The sequence below is a fragment of the Castor canadensis genome, chromosome 9 (assembly GCF_047511655.1).
Source record: "Castor canadensis chromosome 9, mCasCan1.hap1v2, whole genome shotgun sequence".
NCBI lineage: Eukaryota > Metazoa > Chordata > Mammalia > Rodentia > Castoridae > Castor > Castor canadensis.
The window spans coordinates 151,694,290-151,713,328 of NC_133394.1; the positions used below are offsets into that span (position 1 = coordinate 151,694,290).

At 53.1% G+C, this 19,039-nt stretch overlaps 1 protein-coding gene across 5 annotated transcripts in view; it reads left to right on the forward strand.

Annotated features, from left to right (window-relative positions):
- Sorcs2 (sortilin related VPS10 domain containing receptor 2) overlaps positions 1 to 19,039 on the forward strand; it is a 417,324-nt gene that overhangs the window by 239,899 nt on the left and 158,386 nt on the right. For all 5 annotated transcript variants that reach the window (XM_020165343.2, XM_074042674.1, XM_074042675.1 and 2 more), the window contains one exon: positions 14,157 to 14,256. In XM_020165343.2, the coding sequence (XP_020020932.1) occupies positions 14,157 to 14,256 (100 nt within the window). The remainder of the gene's footprint in view (positions 1 to 14,156; positions 14,257 to 19,039) is intronic.

Below are 19,039 nucleotides of genomic sequence, written 5' to 3' on the forward strand. Positions count from 1 at the left end.
GGCTGAAAAACTGCGGCCGCTTCTTTTACTAGTGGGGGGAGGGGAATCAGAAATAAACCTGCACAGCACAGGCAGCCCTGGCTGGCCTAACTTGACGCCATGGAATTGATCCTGCACTGGAGCTTGGCCCTCAGACTCCACCCTTCACGCCCTCTGCTCTGGCTCTCAAGGGCAGGCTGGAAGAGGATGTCTGCTCCCTCCATCCCTCCTTCCCGTTCTCCCTCTCTTCCTCCCTCCCTGCCCTGCTCACCAGCCTCAGGCTGCTGCAGGCCAAGTTCTCTCGGCACACAGGTCTTCAAGGGTCTTAATCAGAAGACAGAGAGGAAGCTGTGGCCAGTGGTATCAGGCAGTCCTGGGTGCACCTTGCCTGACGCTGCGCTCACTGTGGGGTTCTGAGCAAGTCGCTTAACCTCTCTGAGCCTCAGTTTTCTAGTCTCTATAATGGGATGCTGTGAGTTCACAGCAGGCCATGGCGAGTAGGGGTCCTAGCCACAGATCGTGGCTCAGTGGTGACGACTGGCACAGATAGCCCTGTGGGCAGAAGCTCCCTGGGGAGTAACTCAGCTTCACCTTGATGCTAGGAAGAAGCCTTTGCAAGAGCCACGCTGACCCATCCCAGTGTCTGGAGTGTGGGACTCACTCAGTTCAGCTGGGACACTGGCTGGAGTTGGGCCTTGTGCGTGTGGGCGTCACTGGTGTGGCTAGGAGCCAGGATCCCAGGGACAGTCATCCCACAGGGAGAACACTGGGGTTCCCGGGCAGGGGTCCCCATGCCCCAGTGTGTGTGTGGGCATTGGCGAAGCTCACTCTGCAATCCCCTGCCCGCCCGGCTCCTCAGATCTGTGGCTCTGTACCTCCTGGTGGCCGGCCTTCTCTGGGAACGAAAGGCTCACTCGTAATTTGCAAGTGCTTAAAGGCATCTTGTCATTATTTAATGCTCAAATGGGATTCTTAAGAATCTGAGAAATATGTTCTGCCAATTCCCGGCGCCTTTGGTTTGCCTGCCGGAGAGAGGGTGCATTAAGTTATTAGGTGTCTGCAGTGGAGGTGGGGCGAGGGGGCTGGGCAGACGGACAGACTCGGCGGCAGGGAGGTGGGGACGCCGGCTCCTTGCCAGCCAGCCATGATTTTACTGCCTATTCTTTATGGAAATTGCCTGGGTAGCGTCCACCCACTTCAGCAAACTCCCTGGCCATCTGCTGGGGCTAAGAGCAGGGGACACAGACATAGGGCTGATGACAAACGTGCAAATGGCAAGGAAGCCTGTGTCTGAAACTGGGACTGGCAGTGCTGAGGGCCTGGAGCTGCTTGGTGGGTCCAGGCCTGGCCACTCTTGTGGGCACCTGATTTGTGACTGGGTCACTTTGCGGAGTAGTGAGGAAAGTAGACTTCCTGAGGTGGTGTAGACTCAGTGTGTACCCTCGGGGGCAGAGGTAGCTGGACCCTGGCTCATACCTGATACAGGACCCTAAGGAGCCAACAGTCACAGGTCTTACAGACGGGAGATGCTGCCACTTCCGGGGTGGGAAAGCCAACACCAGCCATCTTGTTCCCGGAGCTCGACATCCTACGGGGGAGATAGATGGAACTACAGGGGAGTAGTGATGTCAAATAGTAACAAGTGCTGAATAAAAGCCAAGCAGAACCAGAGTCATGGTACATGTTCAGCCAGAGGGGCCCTCGAAGCTCCCTGTGAGTCGACAGTGGAATGCATCAGGAGTCTCTCTGTGGAGTAGCAGGTGCAAAGGCCCTGGGGTAGAACCCTACACACAGCTCACAATCCTGGGTCACACACAGTGTTTAGTTCTACACCAACAACATATGACAGCACCTATGAAGTGTTGCCAACCTGAGTCTCAGTGTCCGGCCATTAATGGAGGTCAACCATAGCTCCAGTTCCTCAGAGGTCAAGCTGAAGCCAGGTGGCCAATCACAGTATGAATCATGGCCAGCACAGATGGGTCAAATGGCCCAGAGCCTCTGTAAAGGCAGCTACTCTCGGGCAGGACATGCCAGGGCTTAGAAGCTACTCCCCAGGAGCTATCCAGAGCCAGATCTTTCTTTGGAATGTGAAGCTTTGGCCACACAGACACACATATTTCGTCAGACCATCTTGGATCTCAGAGCACAATTTTTAAAAAGCCTTATAGAAGCACAGAGCACCTGAGCAAGGTGCTGGCTATGGGGCTTAGTTCAGGCGACAACCAAGGATAAGGGGCAGGGCTGTGTTAGGGCAATGAAAATGTCATTCATGAAGGGCTCAGTCACTTCTCACAGCCACAAATAGGGAAAAGTAGATTTCCAAGGGACACATCACATGGTCAGCCCTCAGTGTTTGTAGAAAGGATTACAAACCTGTGTCCCGGATCATAGCCGGTCAGCACTGCCCGAGCACTGCAGGCAGGACATGCCGACTGCTAGATGAGAGTCAGACCCGGTGTGTGTGCATCTTAAAGACTGCAGCGCTATGCGGTGTGCTCACTTGTGGACCACGGTGGGGCAGGAATAAAAGGAGAGGCGGCCTTGTCTGGCGGTTACAGTCGAAGCCGCTTTTCTTGTTATTGCATGTTTGTTTTCAGTTGTTCTTGCTCTGTTATTTTCACATGATTATTTAAATGACTATAAACAATCCTGCAAAGATGGAGGACACATCAGCAAATCAGGAAGGAAATCTCACTGCGTGTGGATTGCTAAAGTTTTCCTAAGATAGTTTCCAGCCCACAGGTAGCTTAACCAGGCACAGACCCCACGCAGCTTCTCCCCAAGCTGTCTCTGGTGTGACTCGAGGCTCTCGGTCCTCTGCCTGATTATTCAGCCCTTCCCTGCCTGCTCAATGAGGGAAAGGACCGAGGAGCTCGTTAGACCTGCGTTAAGGGGTCTGCGGAATCCCGCCAATTCTGTTTGTGTTGTTACATGTCTTGTTCTGCTGGGCGCTTCTGACTTGGAATGGTGCAGGCATTGGAGAGGCCTGGCACCCTCCTGGGTGGATTGGTCCCTGGGATGACAAGTGGATCAGTGTGAGTCATGCCAGGCAGCAGGAGAAAGAGGCTAGCCTCTGCTGGGCATTCCCGGGCCTGGTCCCTTTCTAGGAGGTGCAGTGGATCCTTCCCCATCAAAGCCAAAGTGACAAGTGCTGAGGTGCACCACCTTCTGGCCATAACTCAGCCCGGCGCTTCCATCCCTATCAAATACAATTCTCCCAAATCCCAGAAGTCATGGCCACGTGCCTTATCATCTGAGGGGGGCGTCTCATTGAGCCACAGTGCGGTGTCAAGTGCAGCAGTGGCCTCCTGCCCACAACCTGAGATCTGCCAAGGTAATTGATACGCCTCTCCCTGCACCTGCTGCTTGATAATGACCCTGCCTGGTGGGTCTGCCTCCGCCCGCAGGCTGGCTGGGGCTGGAAGGTGGCTCGGTCGCTGCCTCAGTGGTTGGAAATGTGCCCAGATGAGGGCTGCGGGAGCAGCTGTGAAAGCAGGAATGTCGGCTGCAGGTTGATGGCCCTGTGTGCCAGGGAAATAGCAGTTAGCTCCGCCTGTGCCGGAAGGGTGACCTGGGATGCTTCCAGGATGCAGCTCTCATTTGGACTAGAGGTTTACAGCAAGTTCCAAAGCCCATGCCAGATAGGGCAGAGCCAATCCAAAGATGGGATGTCCCACCCTGTGTCTTCTAAAGCCAACACCATCTGGAGCGACAGGACCCTCCCTCCGTCCGAGTGGAAGCCCGCAGAAGAGACATCATTTGACCCCAATGAGATAGAATCCAGCTTCGTCCCCTCTGACCCAGCAAGTAACTTCATCTCCTGTGTCTCCTCGTCAGCACAGGGAAAGGGCCATCAGTTGTGGTGGGGTTAAGGAAGGTGACCTTGTGTCTGGAAGTGGCTTGACCCATGGTGACCCTAAGGAATCCAACTTGCTGGGCTGTGGCCTGTGTCATCTTCACTAAGTGGTCAGTACCTAGAACTTCTGCTCTCATCCCTCCATTGTCATTACACAGAGCAACCGGCATCCCCAACCGACCTCTGGGATCGTCCTTAGGAGTGCCCCTGAGACATCCACCCCATACTGACCTGCTCTCCCCTCCTTCTCTTAGTTCCTGCAGGTCCTTGGCTCCTAAGATCCCTGGTACACTTGGGTCTTTTCCTTCCACGCTTGCATAATACCTTCCCCAAGTCCCATAAAATCCCCTACACCTTCCCTAGGTCTCACAGGAGCCCCCATGACTTTCTCAGGTGCTACAGAGTGTCTGCACCATCTCCAGGTCTCACAGGACCCCCCAAACCTTCCCCAGATACCACAGGAGCCCTCCTTCTTTCCCCAGGTCCTAGGGGTCTGCTGTCTGGGCAGCATTCCTAGGTCCACTGGTTCTCAGCTCCATGGATCTTGTCCCTGAAGATGGGTCAAGATGTTGTTGGAGCTTCTAGCCTGCAGATGGAGGGTGGCACAATGGAGAAAGTGTTCTTGGGGCTCCCTAACTACCAAGTTTAACCCCTTCCATGCTGTCCAAGATGGCTGAAGGTAGTTTGAAGGGGAAGGCACCATGCAGCTCTACTAACTGACTTGGATTTCTTTACATGTGATTGTCGTGCCTGGTCGTCATGGACCTGCAGATGCAGAAATAACCTACCTACCCACTCTGCCTGCTGCTCCAGCACGAAGTCTGGCCCTCGGTAGGTGCCCAGGGAAAGTCTGGAGAAACGCAGCCTGGTGCTGATGTTCTCTCAGCTCTCTCTCAGCTAGTGAGGGAGTCACAGAAAAGGGTTGATCTTCTCAGAGTAAAGGGGCAGGGTCACAGCCAGATCCCATCCCTTGGGTGTTGGGAAAGACAGCAGGCAAGGGTGCTTGGGAGTCTGTAAGGTTAGCCCAGCCCAGCCCAGCTCTACTTCATTCTGGAAAGATCCACCAGCCAGCATCACAGCACTCAGTGCTGGTGGCACAGAGCCATGGCAGGGACTGGAACCTTAAGTGGACAGTCTGGTTGGTGACGAGAGTCATGGGAAGGTCTCAGACATCATGATAGATGCTATGAGACACTGTTCCCTGGGAGTTCAGACCTGGGAATTCTGGAGCCCCTGCTGCCTGTCAGCTTCCCTGGCTCTCAGAGGCTCTGGGTGGCTGGTCAAGGGTGACATTGAGTAAGAGGCCCCAGGCCTGGAAGCAATTGCCTGGAAGCAATAAACAGCTTCCAGTACCAGGGTGGGCTTTGGCCAGTTGCTATGCATTAGAAAGTGCCAGAATCGCCCTGAGACACCACTGGGCTGAGAATGAATCTGGAAGGCCCTCGTGTGGGGTGGGGCCATGCCACCACCTTTAGCATGCTGTGCTGAGCTAGGGTTACAGCCTGGGTGGCACAGAGCAGATAGACAGAGAGCTGACAACCTGGCTCCACACTGAAGTCCTGCAGCGACTGTGCTCTTGGGCAAGTCACTTCATTCTCCCTGTGCCTCAGTTTCCTCATCTGTGGAATGAGAACCTACATCCCTGCTCTGAGGCGGTGGGCTGTCTCTGCAGTGTCTTCACTTAGCCACATGGATCTGAAGCCTGGTGGGCACTGCTGTGTTCAGTCTTCCCAGAAGACTACGTGCTGGAGGGCTCTGCCTCTCACCCTTGGTCTCAGCTTCAGCGTAAGGATGCACCCTCACCCAGATTGCTCCAACGGACACTTTTTGGATTTTACCGTCTTCTGACACAATTTTACAAAAGCATTCAGTAGAAATCATAGTTCAAGGTTTGAGCTTGGATCTTTCCCTGGCTAGCTGTATGTGAGGACCCCCTCTCTCCTCTCTCCTTTGTCTTCTGTCCTCTCTCCTCTGTCATCGTGCTGAGCAGTGGCAGGAGCTCAGCTCTGTCAGCTCCACAATGGCGTGGAGGACAACTCTGCAGTGCGTGGGGTTGCCTGTATTTTTAGGATACAATATTCTGTGATTTCCAGAACATGCTGTATGAGAAGATTTTGACCGGCTGCAGGCACGCTTAAGGCATGCTGGGGAAGCTGGGATGCTCCATAGGTGAGGTGTACACGTGCATTTTGTGACTTATGATAGTTTGAGTGTATAATAGATCAATCAGGAGCACATCCCATTGCAATTTGAGATTCATGGATTTGGGTGACTTGCCTGGCCTGTCTGTCACATCCCAGCCACACCACTGCTATGTTCCCCTGGAGGGAAGGCTGTGTTCCCTTCCGTCTGCTCACCCACCTGCCTGATGCCCATGACCCATGTCAAGAACTTTCTCAAACAACTGCACTACCCTGGTTGTGCTCTGGATCCTGGCAATTCCCTGTTCCCCACTGATCCTGGAGGGATTTAGTGGGAAATCTGGGCAGTGGATCAAAGCCCTTCTGTGGGTTCCGTGGAGCTGCTGGGTCCCCGGGCAGGGTGGGCTCTGTGAAGTCAGCTCTGCACCTGCTCCTTGTGTCATGTCACAGACTTCCTGTCCATCCAGAGTGTGACCAAAGCTTGGGCAGATTCTGCCAGGGAAACCCGTCTCCAATGTGTCACCTTTGCTCAGAGACCAGGTTCAAGTTTGCTCTGCTGTGGGTCCCTGTCCCTTTGGACACTTGGGCCCTTTCCTACTTGGGCCTCAGTCTCTCCATATGCAAAATTCAGGTGTTAATGCTGAGCTCCAGAATGGTGAGAGGTCTACACAAGGTGCTGTCAATGCAAGTGCTGGCTCATGGCCCTACTTATCAAGGAACCATGGCACAGCCACATGCACCCCACCCTCAGGCACACAGCCGGCCTCTCTGTAAGCAGCGTGACAGGCAGGTACATCAACTTCCATGACTCAGTCTGTGTGCCTGCCTCGTGCTGGCTCTGCACACACCTCCTCTTTTATTCTTTCCACAGGTGTGTGAGTCTGTATCATTGACCCTTTCCACAGACAAAGAAACTGAGTTTCTTTTTAATTTTTTTTGGTGGTACTGGGGTTTGAATTCAGGGCCTCACACTTGCTAGGCAGGTGCTCTACCACTTGAGCCACCCAACCAGCCCTAGAAACTGAGTCTTCAAAGAAGCACAAACCATGTTTGAGGCCAGCTCTTGCAGGTAGCCTCCTTGGGGCCCAGGGGCACCAGCCTGGCAGGTGGGTGCCACCTTTCCTCACTGGTATGTGCTTGTGCTTTCCTAGTTAGTGACAGAAGCCTAGTGACAGAGCTTCTGTCACTAGTGGGGTGGGGTGGGGTGCTGAGCACATGCCCTGCCAATAAAATAATTACAGAATATGAAAATGGCTTAATTAAATAATTTTTAAAAAGTGAATATATACAAACATGCTGCAATTAAGGAGCCGATTTGCAGATAGCAATTTTCCAACTGCTCACCTTCCTTCCGTGCTTCTGCTGGCCCATTTTTAGACTCTGTGTTTTTAGTATTTCATTTGAATAATGTAGATTGGAATGACCACACTCTGAGTTGCTGGACCTGGTGAAAGGACTTTAGATGGCAGGGACATTGAGACCAGGACAGTCACTGGGAAGCCAGGCACAAGGCAGGGTGGGCCCATGGGTGCTGAGGTCCCCTCTGTCTTCTCTGCTCCCTCCTCCCTCCTTGCCTCTCTTCCTTTACCCTCCCCTTCCTCCTCCCTCCCACCTCCTCCTGCTCCCTTCCTCCCATTCTTCCTTCCTCACGAATTAGATCCACTGAGCATCAGGGCTGATGCTCGGACATTATAATGGCAAACTGTTGCCCAGAGATGGAAACCTGCCAGCCTGAAGTCACACAGCCTCGGGGCTCACATCCAGAGCACTGCTAAAGGAATCTAACAAGCACTTATTGAGTGCCAGCTGCATGGGTTTTGGGAGGTTCATGGTGACTGCTATCCTTACTCTGATCTGTGCAGGCTCTGGGAGGAGATGGCACCAGGCTTGGGGGTTGGTCAGAGGGCCCTGACTGACCAACTAGGCACTGGGATGTGTCGCCCTCTATTTCCAAGGTTTATCCAAGGCAGTAAGGGCCAGTTCTCTTCCTTACCTGCATTTGGAATCCACCAAGCGATGCTGGGGCTGAGACTGGACAGGGCTCAGTACCTCATCACACTGGAATCTGCTGGCCTGCACTCTCAGTGTCCCTGCCTGGCAGGCAGCAGTTACCTGGTTGTAGCACTGACCCCGACCGCATCCTGGGCCCGCCTGGCACCAGCAGACCCTCAGTGGGATGGGGGGAAGGTAGCTAGTCCCTGACTCTAGGATCACAGTCTTTATGTATGCCCCAGCCTTATAAACAACTTTGTCCAACTCTGTGCACCTGCTTCTCCCCTATGCCATTCCAGGGTCCCTGCTTGGATCCCTGGCCTTCCCTGAGGCTTGTGTGTTTTCCACAGCATCAAATTCTTCCTGGGGACGGGGTGGAGGCATCAGAACTGGCTTGTGTCCCTCTCTGTAAACAAGAATCAGGCCTGGAAGGTGTCTAATTCAGGATCCTCTTTGTATAGAATAGGTGCTCAATAAATGCATCTGCCTGCCATGAGTTGAATGAGGTCTCCCCAAATCCACATCTGCTGAACCCCAGATCTGGCCTTACTCAACACAGGATCTCTGAGATTAAGATCAAATCCTCCTGGATGTAGGGGAGCTCAAATCTGATATGAGGCAGCAACTGGAGAGATGCAGCCACAAGCCATAGAGACCTGGTGCCCACAGGAGGCAGATAGGCAAGAAGGAACCTCTTGAGAGCCTTCAGAAAGGGGCATGACCCATGGACACCTTGACTTTGGACTTCTGGCCCTGAGAACTGAGAGAACAAGTTCTGTTGTTCAAAGCCCCCAGTGTGTGGTATTTGCACAGAGGAACCTAATGGACCACTGTGACGCCAGCCCCGCCCTGACAGCCCTGCTCTCCTCTCCCCTGCATGGTGTGAGAACCACATTGGCTTATGCTCACACAGCCAGGGGAACACAGGAAAGAGTGGGGATTTTGTTTGTTTGTTTGTTTTTTCTTATTGTTCTTGGAAGAAGGAACACTGGAGTTGGAAGTAGTGGCCGGGCGCTGCTGGGTTCTGTCCCTGGGAAATGTGTTGTGGCAGCCCCTTCTTAGCACCTTCTCCCTTGCCCCTCTTGCTCTCTTGGACCCTGTGCCCCCTTCCAGCACTCAGGGCAGCCTTATGGCATTGCTCCCCAACCTCCTGCTTCCATGATTCACGTGTTCTCACCACAGTCCAAGGGTGGAACCCTTCCCTGGACAAAGCCTCAGGCTTGGCAGAGGCACCACAGAGATAAGCGCTCCTGGTCAGAGATGAGGACCTCCCTCCATCATCAAAGACCATGTGTGTCCCAGCACCCCTGGTTCCCAACAGAAACTCCGCATATTCCAAGAGTAGACAGTTTACCTTTGGTGCTCCAACCCAAGACAGCGCAGGGAGAGGCACAGCCCCCCCCAAACCACTGGTCTTGTCCATTCTAGTACCTTGGCATAAATCTTGCTAATATGGAGTCCTCATGGCTGGACGAACTTATTTGTTTGAGAAACAGGAGATGGGAGGAAATAATGAGGGGTGTGGAGACTCTGAGGTTGCCCAGCAGGGAAACACAGTGTTGGCAAGCCTTGTGAGGCCCCTGACACCTTTGTCAGGGATGAGGGAAGCAGATAATGGAAAGCTGTGGGGTGGCTGCAGGAATGTGGTCACAGCTTTCACGCTGATGGAGAATTTGAAACCCAATTCCAGCCTCTGAGGATTCGGAGAGGGACATGGATGATCCTGAGTGGGCAGCCCAGAGCCCAGCAGACCGAAGCAACAGAGACCCAAGCACAGGGACAGGTGGGACTCCTCTCTCCGGTGGGCAAAGAGCAGAGAGGGGGCAGGAGAGGCAGCCACAGAGCCTGGGGACCACTCTCAACGTGGTCCCCTCTCCCTCTGCCCCGCCCACAGGCACTGGTGGGTGTGTGGGTACCAGGCACGTGGCTTGGCCATCCTGATTCCAAGTCCAGTCCTTCCCCTGCCTGAATAGCAAGCTGACCTCCACACCTCCTCTGGCATCCTGGCCCCTCATCCAGCCCAAGACTTGCCAACCTCACCTTGTGAATATGTGCCCTGTCCTCCTCCACCTCCATCCCCGGTCCCCACCTGCAGTCACAGTGTTCTTCCTGACTCAGCAGCAATGACAAGCCCTGCTTTGGCATGGGCAGTGAGCCGGCTACTGTCTAAGCACATCCCAGCCTGCCCCGCATGGTCCACAGGGAAGGCCCCTTCCACACAGACCCCACCCACGTCTGCAGAGGCACCCCATGTCCCTTGCAGTCCAGACCTGACGTCATCCTGACCTGAGTGTCTTTGAGGACTAGGATGTAAGCCAAGTCTGTCATTCGCAATGGCCTAGTGGCTGCACTTCAAGGTAAAGAAACCAATGACAAAATGATGTAGAAGAAATGAATGCAGATTGCTGGGAGAGCAAAAGGCTCCCCTGTAACTCCAGCCACAGGACATTCTGGAAGGTGAAGAACTCTGGTGACAACGAAAAGATCAGTGTGGCCGGGGGCTGTGTGACACCATGGTGCTGAGCATGTGTCTCCATACCTTTGTCTAGCACTGAGAGAGGCTCCTTCTCTCTTCTGGGCGCTCTGGTGATAATGATGTGCACACGTAGGTTCATCGTTGTAGCAGACGTGCCACTCCGTTGACACCGGGAGAGGCTGGCGCGTGTTGCTAAGGAGGAAGCGTGAACTCAGCTTTGCCCGGAGCCTAAAACAGCAATAAAAAATGAAGTCTATTAATTAACAGTAGGCGTAGGTGAAATTAATTTTGATAATAGATTTTAATTAACTCAATATATCCAGCATATTATTATGTCAATATGTAATGTATATAAACGTGATAATGAGATATTTTGCATTTGTTAATGACCTGACTTTGAAATCAATGTATGTTTATAACAACAGTGCTTTTCAGCTCAGGTAAGACAGCCACACTCTGAGTGCTAGGCAGGGTCGTGTGGTCAGTAGGTGCTGTATTTTGGAGCAGGTCCAGCCTTCTCTGTGGCCCTGGGGACCACATTCCACCCCTGCCCATCCCTTCAGCCTCAGGCCCTGCTGTCTCTCAGCCTGGTCCAGTCCACCAGTTACTCTACTCTGCTCCCCAGCGGACTCCTACGTGTCAGTCAGACATGGCTCAGGTGCCGACTTGCAGGCAGCAGAATAATGACATCCATGTCCTGATCCCAGAGGCTGTGATGCAGGTGGGACTTGGGATTTATGGGGTATCCACAAGTCCCTTATGTGATCACCGGGAGCCTGAGGGGTTTGTCCATAAAAGTAGACCTGTGACAGAGGACACAGAGAGTGGAGGAGTGTACTTTGAAGATGGAGGCAGGAGTGTTGGGCTAAGGATTTCGGGTGGCTTTCTAGAAGGCAGAATAGACAAGGACACAAATTGTCTCCTAGGGCTTCCAGAAGAAGCCAATACCTTGATTTTAGCCCCTGAAACCTGTTGCAGACATGAGTGAACCGTGCTATCATAAATCTACTCGTGTTTTAAGCTGCTGTGTTTGTGGGACCCTCATCCACCTTCCTGAGGATGTCTACCCAGCAGGTGTCCCAGCCTCTGAGCCTGGAACCCACCCCCACCCAGGGCCTCCTCACAAGAGTAGAGATGCTGGGATAGAAAGTGACAGATTTAGGAGGAAAAGTCAGCAAGATAAGAATGGTTTAGATGTGGTGGGGGAGAAGCCTGGAGGGCTAAGCATGACCCTGGGTCCCCCTCTCTGTTCGAGACACCCTTCTTAGTATCTCCCAGCATTCACTGGATGTGTCCAGTGGTGTCATTGCCTGTCACTGCAATGTCTAGCTCTTCTCTCTCTCTCAGTCTGTGTGTGTGTGTGTGTGTCCCTGTCTGAGTCTTTCTCTGTCTCTGTCTCTCTCTAGAATGCGCCTTTCATTCCGGTGTCTACCATGCAATGTACACACACTGGGTAGCTAAAAGACTGAAATGTCTTCTTTCATGGCTGTGGATGTCAGAAGCCTGAGATCAGTGTCACAGGATTGGTTCCTTCTTGAGGCCAAGGGTGAATCTGCTCCCTGTTTCCCCAATTCTTGGGGGCTGTAGACCACTGTCTGTGGCCATGGCCCTTTACTTTTGGCTTGGTTTTCACATGGTCCCTACCCCTTGTGTCTGTCTCTGCATCCCAGTTTCCCTTTTCCAGACCCAGTCACATGGATTTGTGACCTCCTCTTGATATTATTACATCTGCCAAGACCCTGTTTTCAAGGCCACATTCATAGGTTCTGGGTGAAGTGAGGACCAATGCCCCTCCCAACCCAGGACCAACGCCCCTCCCTAGCCAAGAACAACCTCTCCCTTCTTCCCTCAAGTCTCTGCACATGTCACTCATCCAAGGGGCCCTCCCTGCCACTGCCTCTGAGACAGCCATCCTGCAGCCTCTTGACCCTTCATCCCTCTGCTGTTCCTCCCCTTCCCAGGGGAGGGGTGGGCTGTGAGGGGTTTGGGGGTAGAGTCAATAGGTGGGTCTTGGAGATGGCTAGGTGGGGGAAAGGGAGAGGAGCCCGGAGGAGTTTCATGACACTAAACTCACAGGCCTTGAGCTCATAAACAGCTATTTGCTTGCTCAGGGTTCTGGAATGCCCCGGTCTCTGGATCGATCCCTTGCTAATGGGCCCCTCGCTCCCTCCTTCCTAAAGAAAATCAATCCTCCCAGGTTTTGCTGGCAAATTCTCCCTGATTACACCTCCACGGGTGGGCGCGTCTTTGTTCTCTCCAACCAGGTCCTCTCTGGGGAGGCCAGAGCAGCCAGAGGCCAGATGGCTCCCCGGGCCTGTGGCCCCCTTGTGGGCAATCCTGGGAGCAGGAGGGCTACAGGGTGCTGGGGGCTGCTTCTTGTCCTGGTGTGGGAAGGGCCTCATGACCCTGAGGTCTATGAAGGACACAACCGCTGGGGTGTGTGGCAACATGGCCACCAAACCCAGAGATGATCAACGGGACTCATTTTTCTGGAGCCTCAGCTTCACTTGAGGATGTGGGGGGAATTGTGTCCACATGGGAACGCCAAGGAGGCTTTGGGGCAGGGAACTGGAAAGCCCTGTGGGGTGGTGTGTCTGTTTGATGGCTCTAGGCTCCACTCGGCCCCAGGGCACCCAGGGGGGCAAGTGTGAAGAGCACTGGCCTCCTCTAGCCCTCTGTAGGCCATGCAGCAAGTCAGGTGGCAATGTAGCTAGGGTTTAAGCCCAGGCCCCACATGGGACGGGGGTCTGAGGGTCCAGCCTGACTCCCCCAGTACAGCCTGGGCACATTCTGTAATTCTGGTATGTTTTAATGGGTGATCATAGAAGGCCGTGGTTTCAGGGTCACTGATACCTTAAGCTTCAATGTGGAATTGATTCCATGCTCTGAAAGTACCTGTGGCTTCCAAACATCAGAGGTGACATGCTCTTAGCTGGCTTCTCCTTCTTGGTGGTGGTAGGCCAGGTTTGCAGTGCTCAGAAAGCTATTGCAAGGTCTCACTCACATCATCCCATGTGACAGGTGAGGAGTGTGGCCAGGAGGGACTTAGGCGTATAGTCACCAGCCTGCTTTCTACCCCAGGTGCCCGCTTCCAGCAGCACAGTGCCTGGGGTCCGTTTTCCAGCAGGTGTGCGTTCACCCTGTGGTCCTGTGCTCAAGGTATCCCTCAACCAGGAGGGGGATCCTGGAGGATCCAAGGGTCCAGAAGGAGAGGCAATGAGTAGGTGGACACTGTGGGGTCTTAACACAGTTGGTGTATGTTCTGGGTGGCCATCAGACTGTGGCTTAGAATCACGTGGGCCAGCATTTGAACCTCAAGTTGGCTGCTTAATGGTAGAGTGATCTCAGACAGAACACTGTCACCTCAGGGACTCCTTCTGGTCATCTGTGAGATGGACCACGTGACACAGTCCATCCGGGGGACTTTGCAAGGCATCAAAGAGTCAGAGTGGTCTAGAAGTGCTGGTAGGGATTCAGAGTCAGAAAGACCTGACTTCTCATCCTTGCTCTAGGCCTGGGTTCTAGCTCTCTGTTCCCAAGGGAGCCCTCACTCCCCAGCTGCAACTGAGGACATACTGCTAGTGGAAGGATGGGAAGGATGGCCCTCGGGTGTCTTGCGTTTCTTTTGTGCTGCGCTGGATGTGCTGTGGGGTTGATGAATGCAGCCCCTGGAGGGCTCATGCTGACAGCTGCCTCCCTGTTCCCCCAGGTCTTCGGACTTCGGGACATCCTACACCAAGCTCACCCTCCAGCCTGGTGTCACCACTGTCATCGACAACTTCTACATCTGCCCAACCAACAAGAGAAAGGTATGTGCCTGCCCAGGGAGGCTAACCCTTGGATTCTGGCTCCCCATGGCCTCTTGTCTTTTCTGCTTTGGGAAAGTGGCCCCGAGTATGTGTTTATCTCCTCGTCTTGCCGATGATTACTTTAACCCATTTTGATGAATGCATTTTAAGCCACCAGCCAGGGCTTTGGAGAAAGGTCTGCCTGCCGTATCTGGGGCACATTTATCTTCTCCTGCCCTGGAGGGAGCATCCATCAGGCACACGGGAAGGAGCTGGCAACCAGAAACCGGCTCCTGGCACAGAGTACTGGAAGCAGCGTTGAGCTGCTGTTCAGAAGGGTTTCTGTCTCTCCAGGGCTGATTTGGTTTCTCATCTGAGCTTTTCTTGCTCTCTTGGTATGAGATGAGTTTTCTGGCTTTGCTTTTTTGGCTGGTGGAACAGGGAAATTTGTCATTCCAAGGTCACCTACTCACCAACTTCCATGAGGATACCTTTCCTGCAGATGTGTGGCTGCGTCCTGGCCCACCTGGGGGCCCCAGAGCAAGGTCAGAGAAGCACCAGGATGAAATCAACTTGTGTACTTGACTCCATTCATAGAAGCAGTTTGACCACAGATCAAGTTCTGGTTCACCTTTATGACTTAGTTTCATCATAGGAAAATGGGGTATAACCCACACCTCACAAAGAATTGTCTGAACCCCACATGGTGTTGGCACAAGGCCATCACTTGGGCCACCAGAGCTGTCCAGTGGTGGTTTTAAAGGAGAGATCACAGCAGCTTTGTGACTGGACCCAGATCCAACTGCTCACTGTTCGAGAGCCAGTACTCTCAAGATAAGAGTTGTGGCATGGAAATCAGGTTTTTCCAAGGGCCAGCCCTAGAAGATGGAGGAGCTATGGTCCTCAAAGCTCTCTCTTGGGGGACTCAGGTACATGAAAGGGCTATTACAGGGAGGAAGAGGAACACACAGGGCAATCACCAGGATGACTGCATTCCTGGCAGGTCATGTGTCTCCTTTTGTCTCCCTCTGGCTAGGTCATTGAATCTGACCTTGGCCTCCTGGGGCCAGTTACAAACATAGTACTTTTCTGCAAGTTAAACATCATAGCTGTTTGCAGGCTTTGTGTTGGCTGGTGCACAGAATTGGAGTATAAGGAAAGCATTGCAGGTTCTGATGTTATCTGAGGGTCAGCAGATGGTCTGGGTTCTGTACTAAAGAAAGATCATTTAGCAGTTAATGTCATAATCATCCAAGTGAGGCTTTTCTTTAGAATTCAGGATGCTGGACGAAGGGAGGGAAGCGATGTGTAAAGAGCAACTCCAAAGGAGTGGACACTTTTGCAGCTTGTAGCCTGTGCTGGCAGATGCCCAGAGACACAGAGGGATCAGCAGGGACTGATCTGAGGGGATTCTTCTGAGACCAAAGCCCTATGACAGATCAGTTGGATGAGAGGGCAGTGACCCACAAAGACACTTGCTGGCTATGGAGAAGCCTCAGCTGATTTGATAATGGGACATCTGCTTGCTTTCTGAACCCTATTGTCTTGTTTTGCATTTTCCTCTCCTTGAATTCCACTGTTGTGCAAGCTTCCTGGTGGACAGACAGGAACATGGGGTGGGAGAGCTTCTGCAGGGGTTGGGAAGCCCTTGCCCTGGGGCACAGGGAGGTGGGGAGTAAGCCACCCCTGCTCCTTCCTAGAGCTACACACACACACACACACACACGGCTTCACACAGGTGATCTCTCTCTACACACACACACACACACACACACACACACACACACACCCCACACACGGCTTCACACAGGTGATCTCTCTCTATCCACAGCAGCCAAAGGACAGTGGTGTTATAATCCCATTCTCCAGGTCAGAACACTGGGCTTGGGAAGGTGAGACTCACCCAATCACACAGCTGCTGGTGGGAGGCCTGGCTCTGAACTCAGCTTCATCTGAGTGTGAAGCCAAGCCTTTGCCCAGGCTCAGAGCAGCACGGGGGCAGTGAAGTCAGACAGACTGCTTCTGCATGGACCAGCCTGGGGACATGACCTTCCGGTGAGCCTCAGCCTTGGCCTATAGAGTAGGAAGGTGACTGAAGGGCTAACAGGATGATGCATGTAATGTGCGGGGCTCTTCAAAGAGGTTTCTAGCTGGGGGCCTCTGTGCAGGCTAGAAGGTGGGTACCCATTGGGATGCCAGTCAGAGCTTCTATCAGGCAGTGCTGGGGCAGGAGAACGGGCAGTGAGGTGTCTGTAGCTTTAAAAGATGCACAATTCCTGAGAAGGGAGATTTGAATGCCTCCTTAGAGCTGGTGTAACTTGAACATTTAGCTTAGAAATATCACTGAGGGGCTGGAAGACTGGTTCTGATGGGGCCTGGTGCCCAGCACAGGGGCTGAGCTGATTTAAATTAGTGTGGTGATTGAGTGAATGAATGAATGAATGCCACAAACTGCAGCATGTCCTGCTGGCTGGGTGCTCAGCATCGCCCCTGGAGTTCCCTGCATCTGGCAGAACAGGTGCCGAGGGCCCACCATACACTGGGTGGAGGGCCGAGGCCAAATGCACACTGAACTTGGGTTGCTCAGGCATGGACGCTGCATTTGGAGGGTATCCAGGGAATGACACCTGGCTAGGGACTTCCCATTCTTGTACCCCTTGGAGATACTGGGATGTGGAAGGGAACAGAGCAGTAGGGTTGCCCAGAGGCTGAACCATCTGTTTCTCAGTGGGAGTTTGGGGGCTCTGAGCCAGCCTGATAACCTGTGACCTCCAGCAAGTTCTGCAGCCATCTGGTCCCAGTTTCCTCCTTGTGGAGTGGGGGAATCTCAGCTCTATATGACAGTGTGATGGAATTAATGAGGAGTCAATGCCAGTGCTCAGAGCAAGAGCCCAAGCAGTCCTGAGGTCCGAGGCAGAGACACTGAGGTCTCTACTTGTAACGACTTCTGGGTTAGGAACTGGTTCCAGGGTGATGAGTCCTCAGCCATGTGTCCTGGGAGCTGTGTGTGTCAGTGGGCTGAGACCTGGCCTACAGAGCAAAGGTCTGGGCCAGATGTCTAGGCAGCATTGAGCAGGCCTTGCTGACCACCAGCCCAGCTCCCCAGCCAGCTCAGGCTGTGTGCTGTTGCCATAGCCTGCCCACCCTGCTCTGTGTTCCAAGAACCAATTAATTATCAGTGATGGGAGCGAGGCCAGCGCTTTGTTATCTAGTGGCATACGCTTCCTGGTGGTGTCCTGGGCACCCCGAGCCTCTACTTCCCTAGAACGAAGCAGCTGCCCCACTGCCTGCAGAGGTGTGAGCTGGATGGCTGCCATCTCCTGGGAAGGAGTCAGGGAGGACAATGTGGGCAGAGGGTCCAACCTGGGGCTACAGGCTGCACTGTTTGCTAGCAGCATAACTGTGGCAAGCTGATTAATCTCTTCATGCCTCAGTTGCCCTGTCTGTAAGTAGGGTCACCACAGTCGAGAATTACATGAGTTGACAGCAGTCACTAATACTCACTACTTCATTTTCCATGGCTCATGTGCCACAGTCAGTGATGGTTTGAAAATATCAAATCGAAGATTCCAGAGGTTTTGAATTGGGTGCCACTTAGTGTAGTGTGATGAAATCTCATCCCGTCCCCCTCCATCTTGCCTTGGACATGAATCATCCTATTGGCCCGAGCATCCACACTGTACGTCCTACTGCCTCTTAGTCACTTAGCCTTCTCAGCTATTGACTATCACGGTATCACAGTGCCATGTTCACAGAACCCGTACTTTACTCATTAATGGCCCCAAAGCACAAAGGCAAAGATCCTGGCCACTTGGAGCTGCCAAAGGAGAAGGGTGAAGTGCTTCCTTTAAGTGGAAAGGTGACAGCATATCATGGGTGTGTGTGAGTAGGAAAGACAGTATATAGGGCTTGGTACTTCTGGGGTTCCAGGGGTCCACTGGAAGTCTTGGAGTGCAGCCCCCATAGATAAGAGGGATGCTGTATATGCAACACACCTAGAAGAAAGCCTGGCACATAGCAAAGCTGTGCACCCAGAGGTTTTCCTGTAATAGAGTGCTTAAGAGGGAGGGTGTGTGTGTGTGTGTGTCTTGATTTGTTTTTAAATGCATTTAGAGGCAGAAAAGCCACTATCACTATTACAGAAAGAATGGATGTGTGAACAGAAATAAGAGAAAACTCAGGGAACCAGGGCTGGCAAGCATCAGAAGAGGGCTCTGGGGAGCAGCCAGTGTGGACTGCTTAGCAGTGAGGGATGTGTTCCTCAGCCCTTGGCCAGTGCTCTGGACTGGGGAGGCTGGGCTGGGGAGGGACCCTTCCGAGGGAAGATTTCAACGTGACCTAAAGCAAATGCATCCTTTCTTTATTGCGTTAGTTTATCTACTCATTTGCAGTTCCCTGATTCCTTCAGCCGCCCACTGGTGACCATTCATACTGTGCCAGGCCTGGGCTAGCAGCAGATTCATATATGTGGGCAGGGATGGGTGTCACGTGGGAGTTGTCGTGATGGGGAAACTGAGGCTCAGGGAAGCTGGAGGTCTCCCATGCTTACACAGTGGGTACACAGACAAGAGCAGTCATCAAAACATTGTACTTGGCCTTGGGCAAGGATTAGAACCCAGATTGCCAGACTCTGGATCCCCCACCTTGCCACACTTCAGGTTCACTGGGCACCCTTGTAGCAAAGTTCAGGGAGCCAGTGGGATTCCTCATGCAAGCCCAGCCCAGCCCAGGCTGGAGGCAGGAGATGGTCATCTCTGTCAGGCTCAGTCTGACAGTACTGAAACGTGCAATCTGAGCACATCCT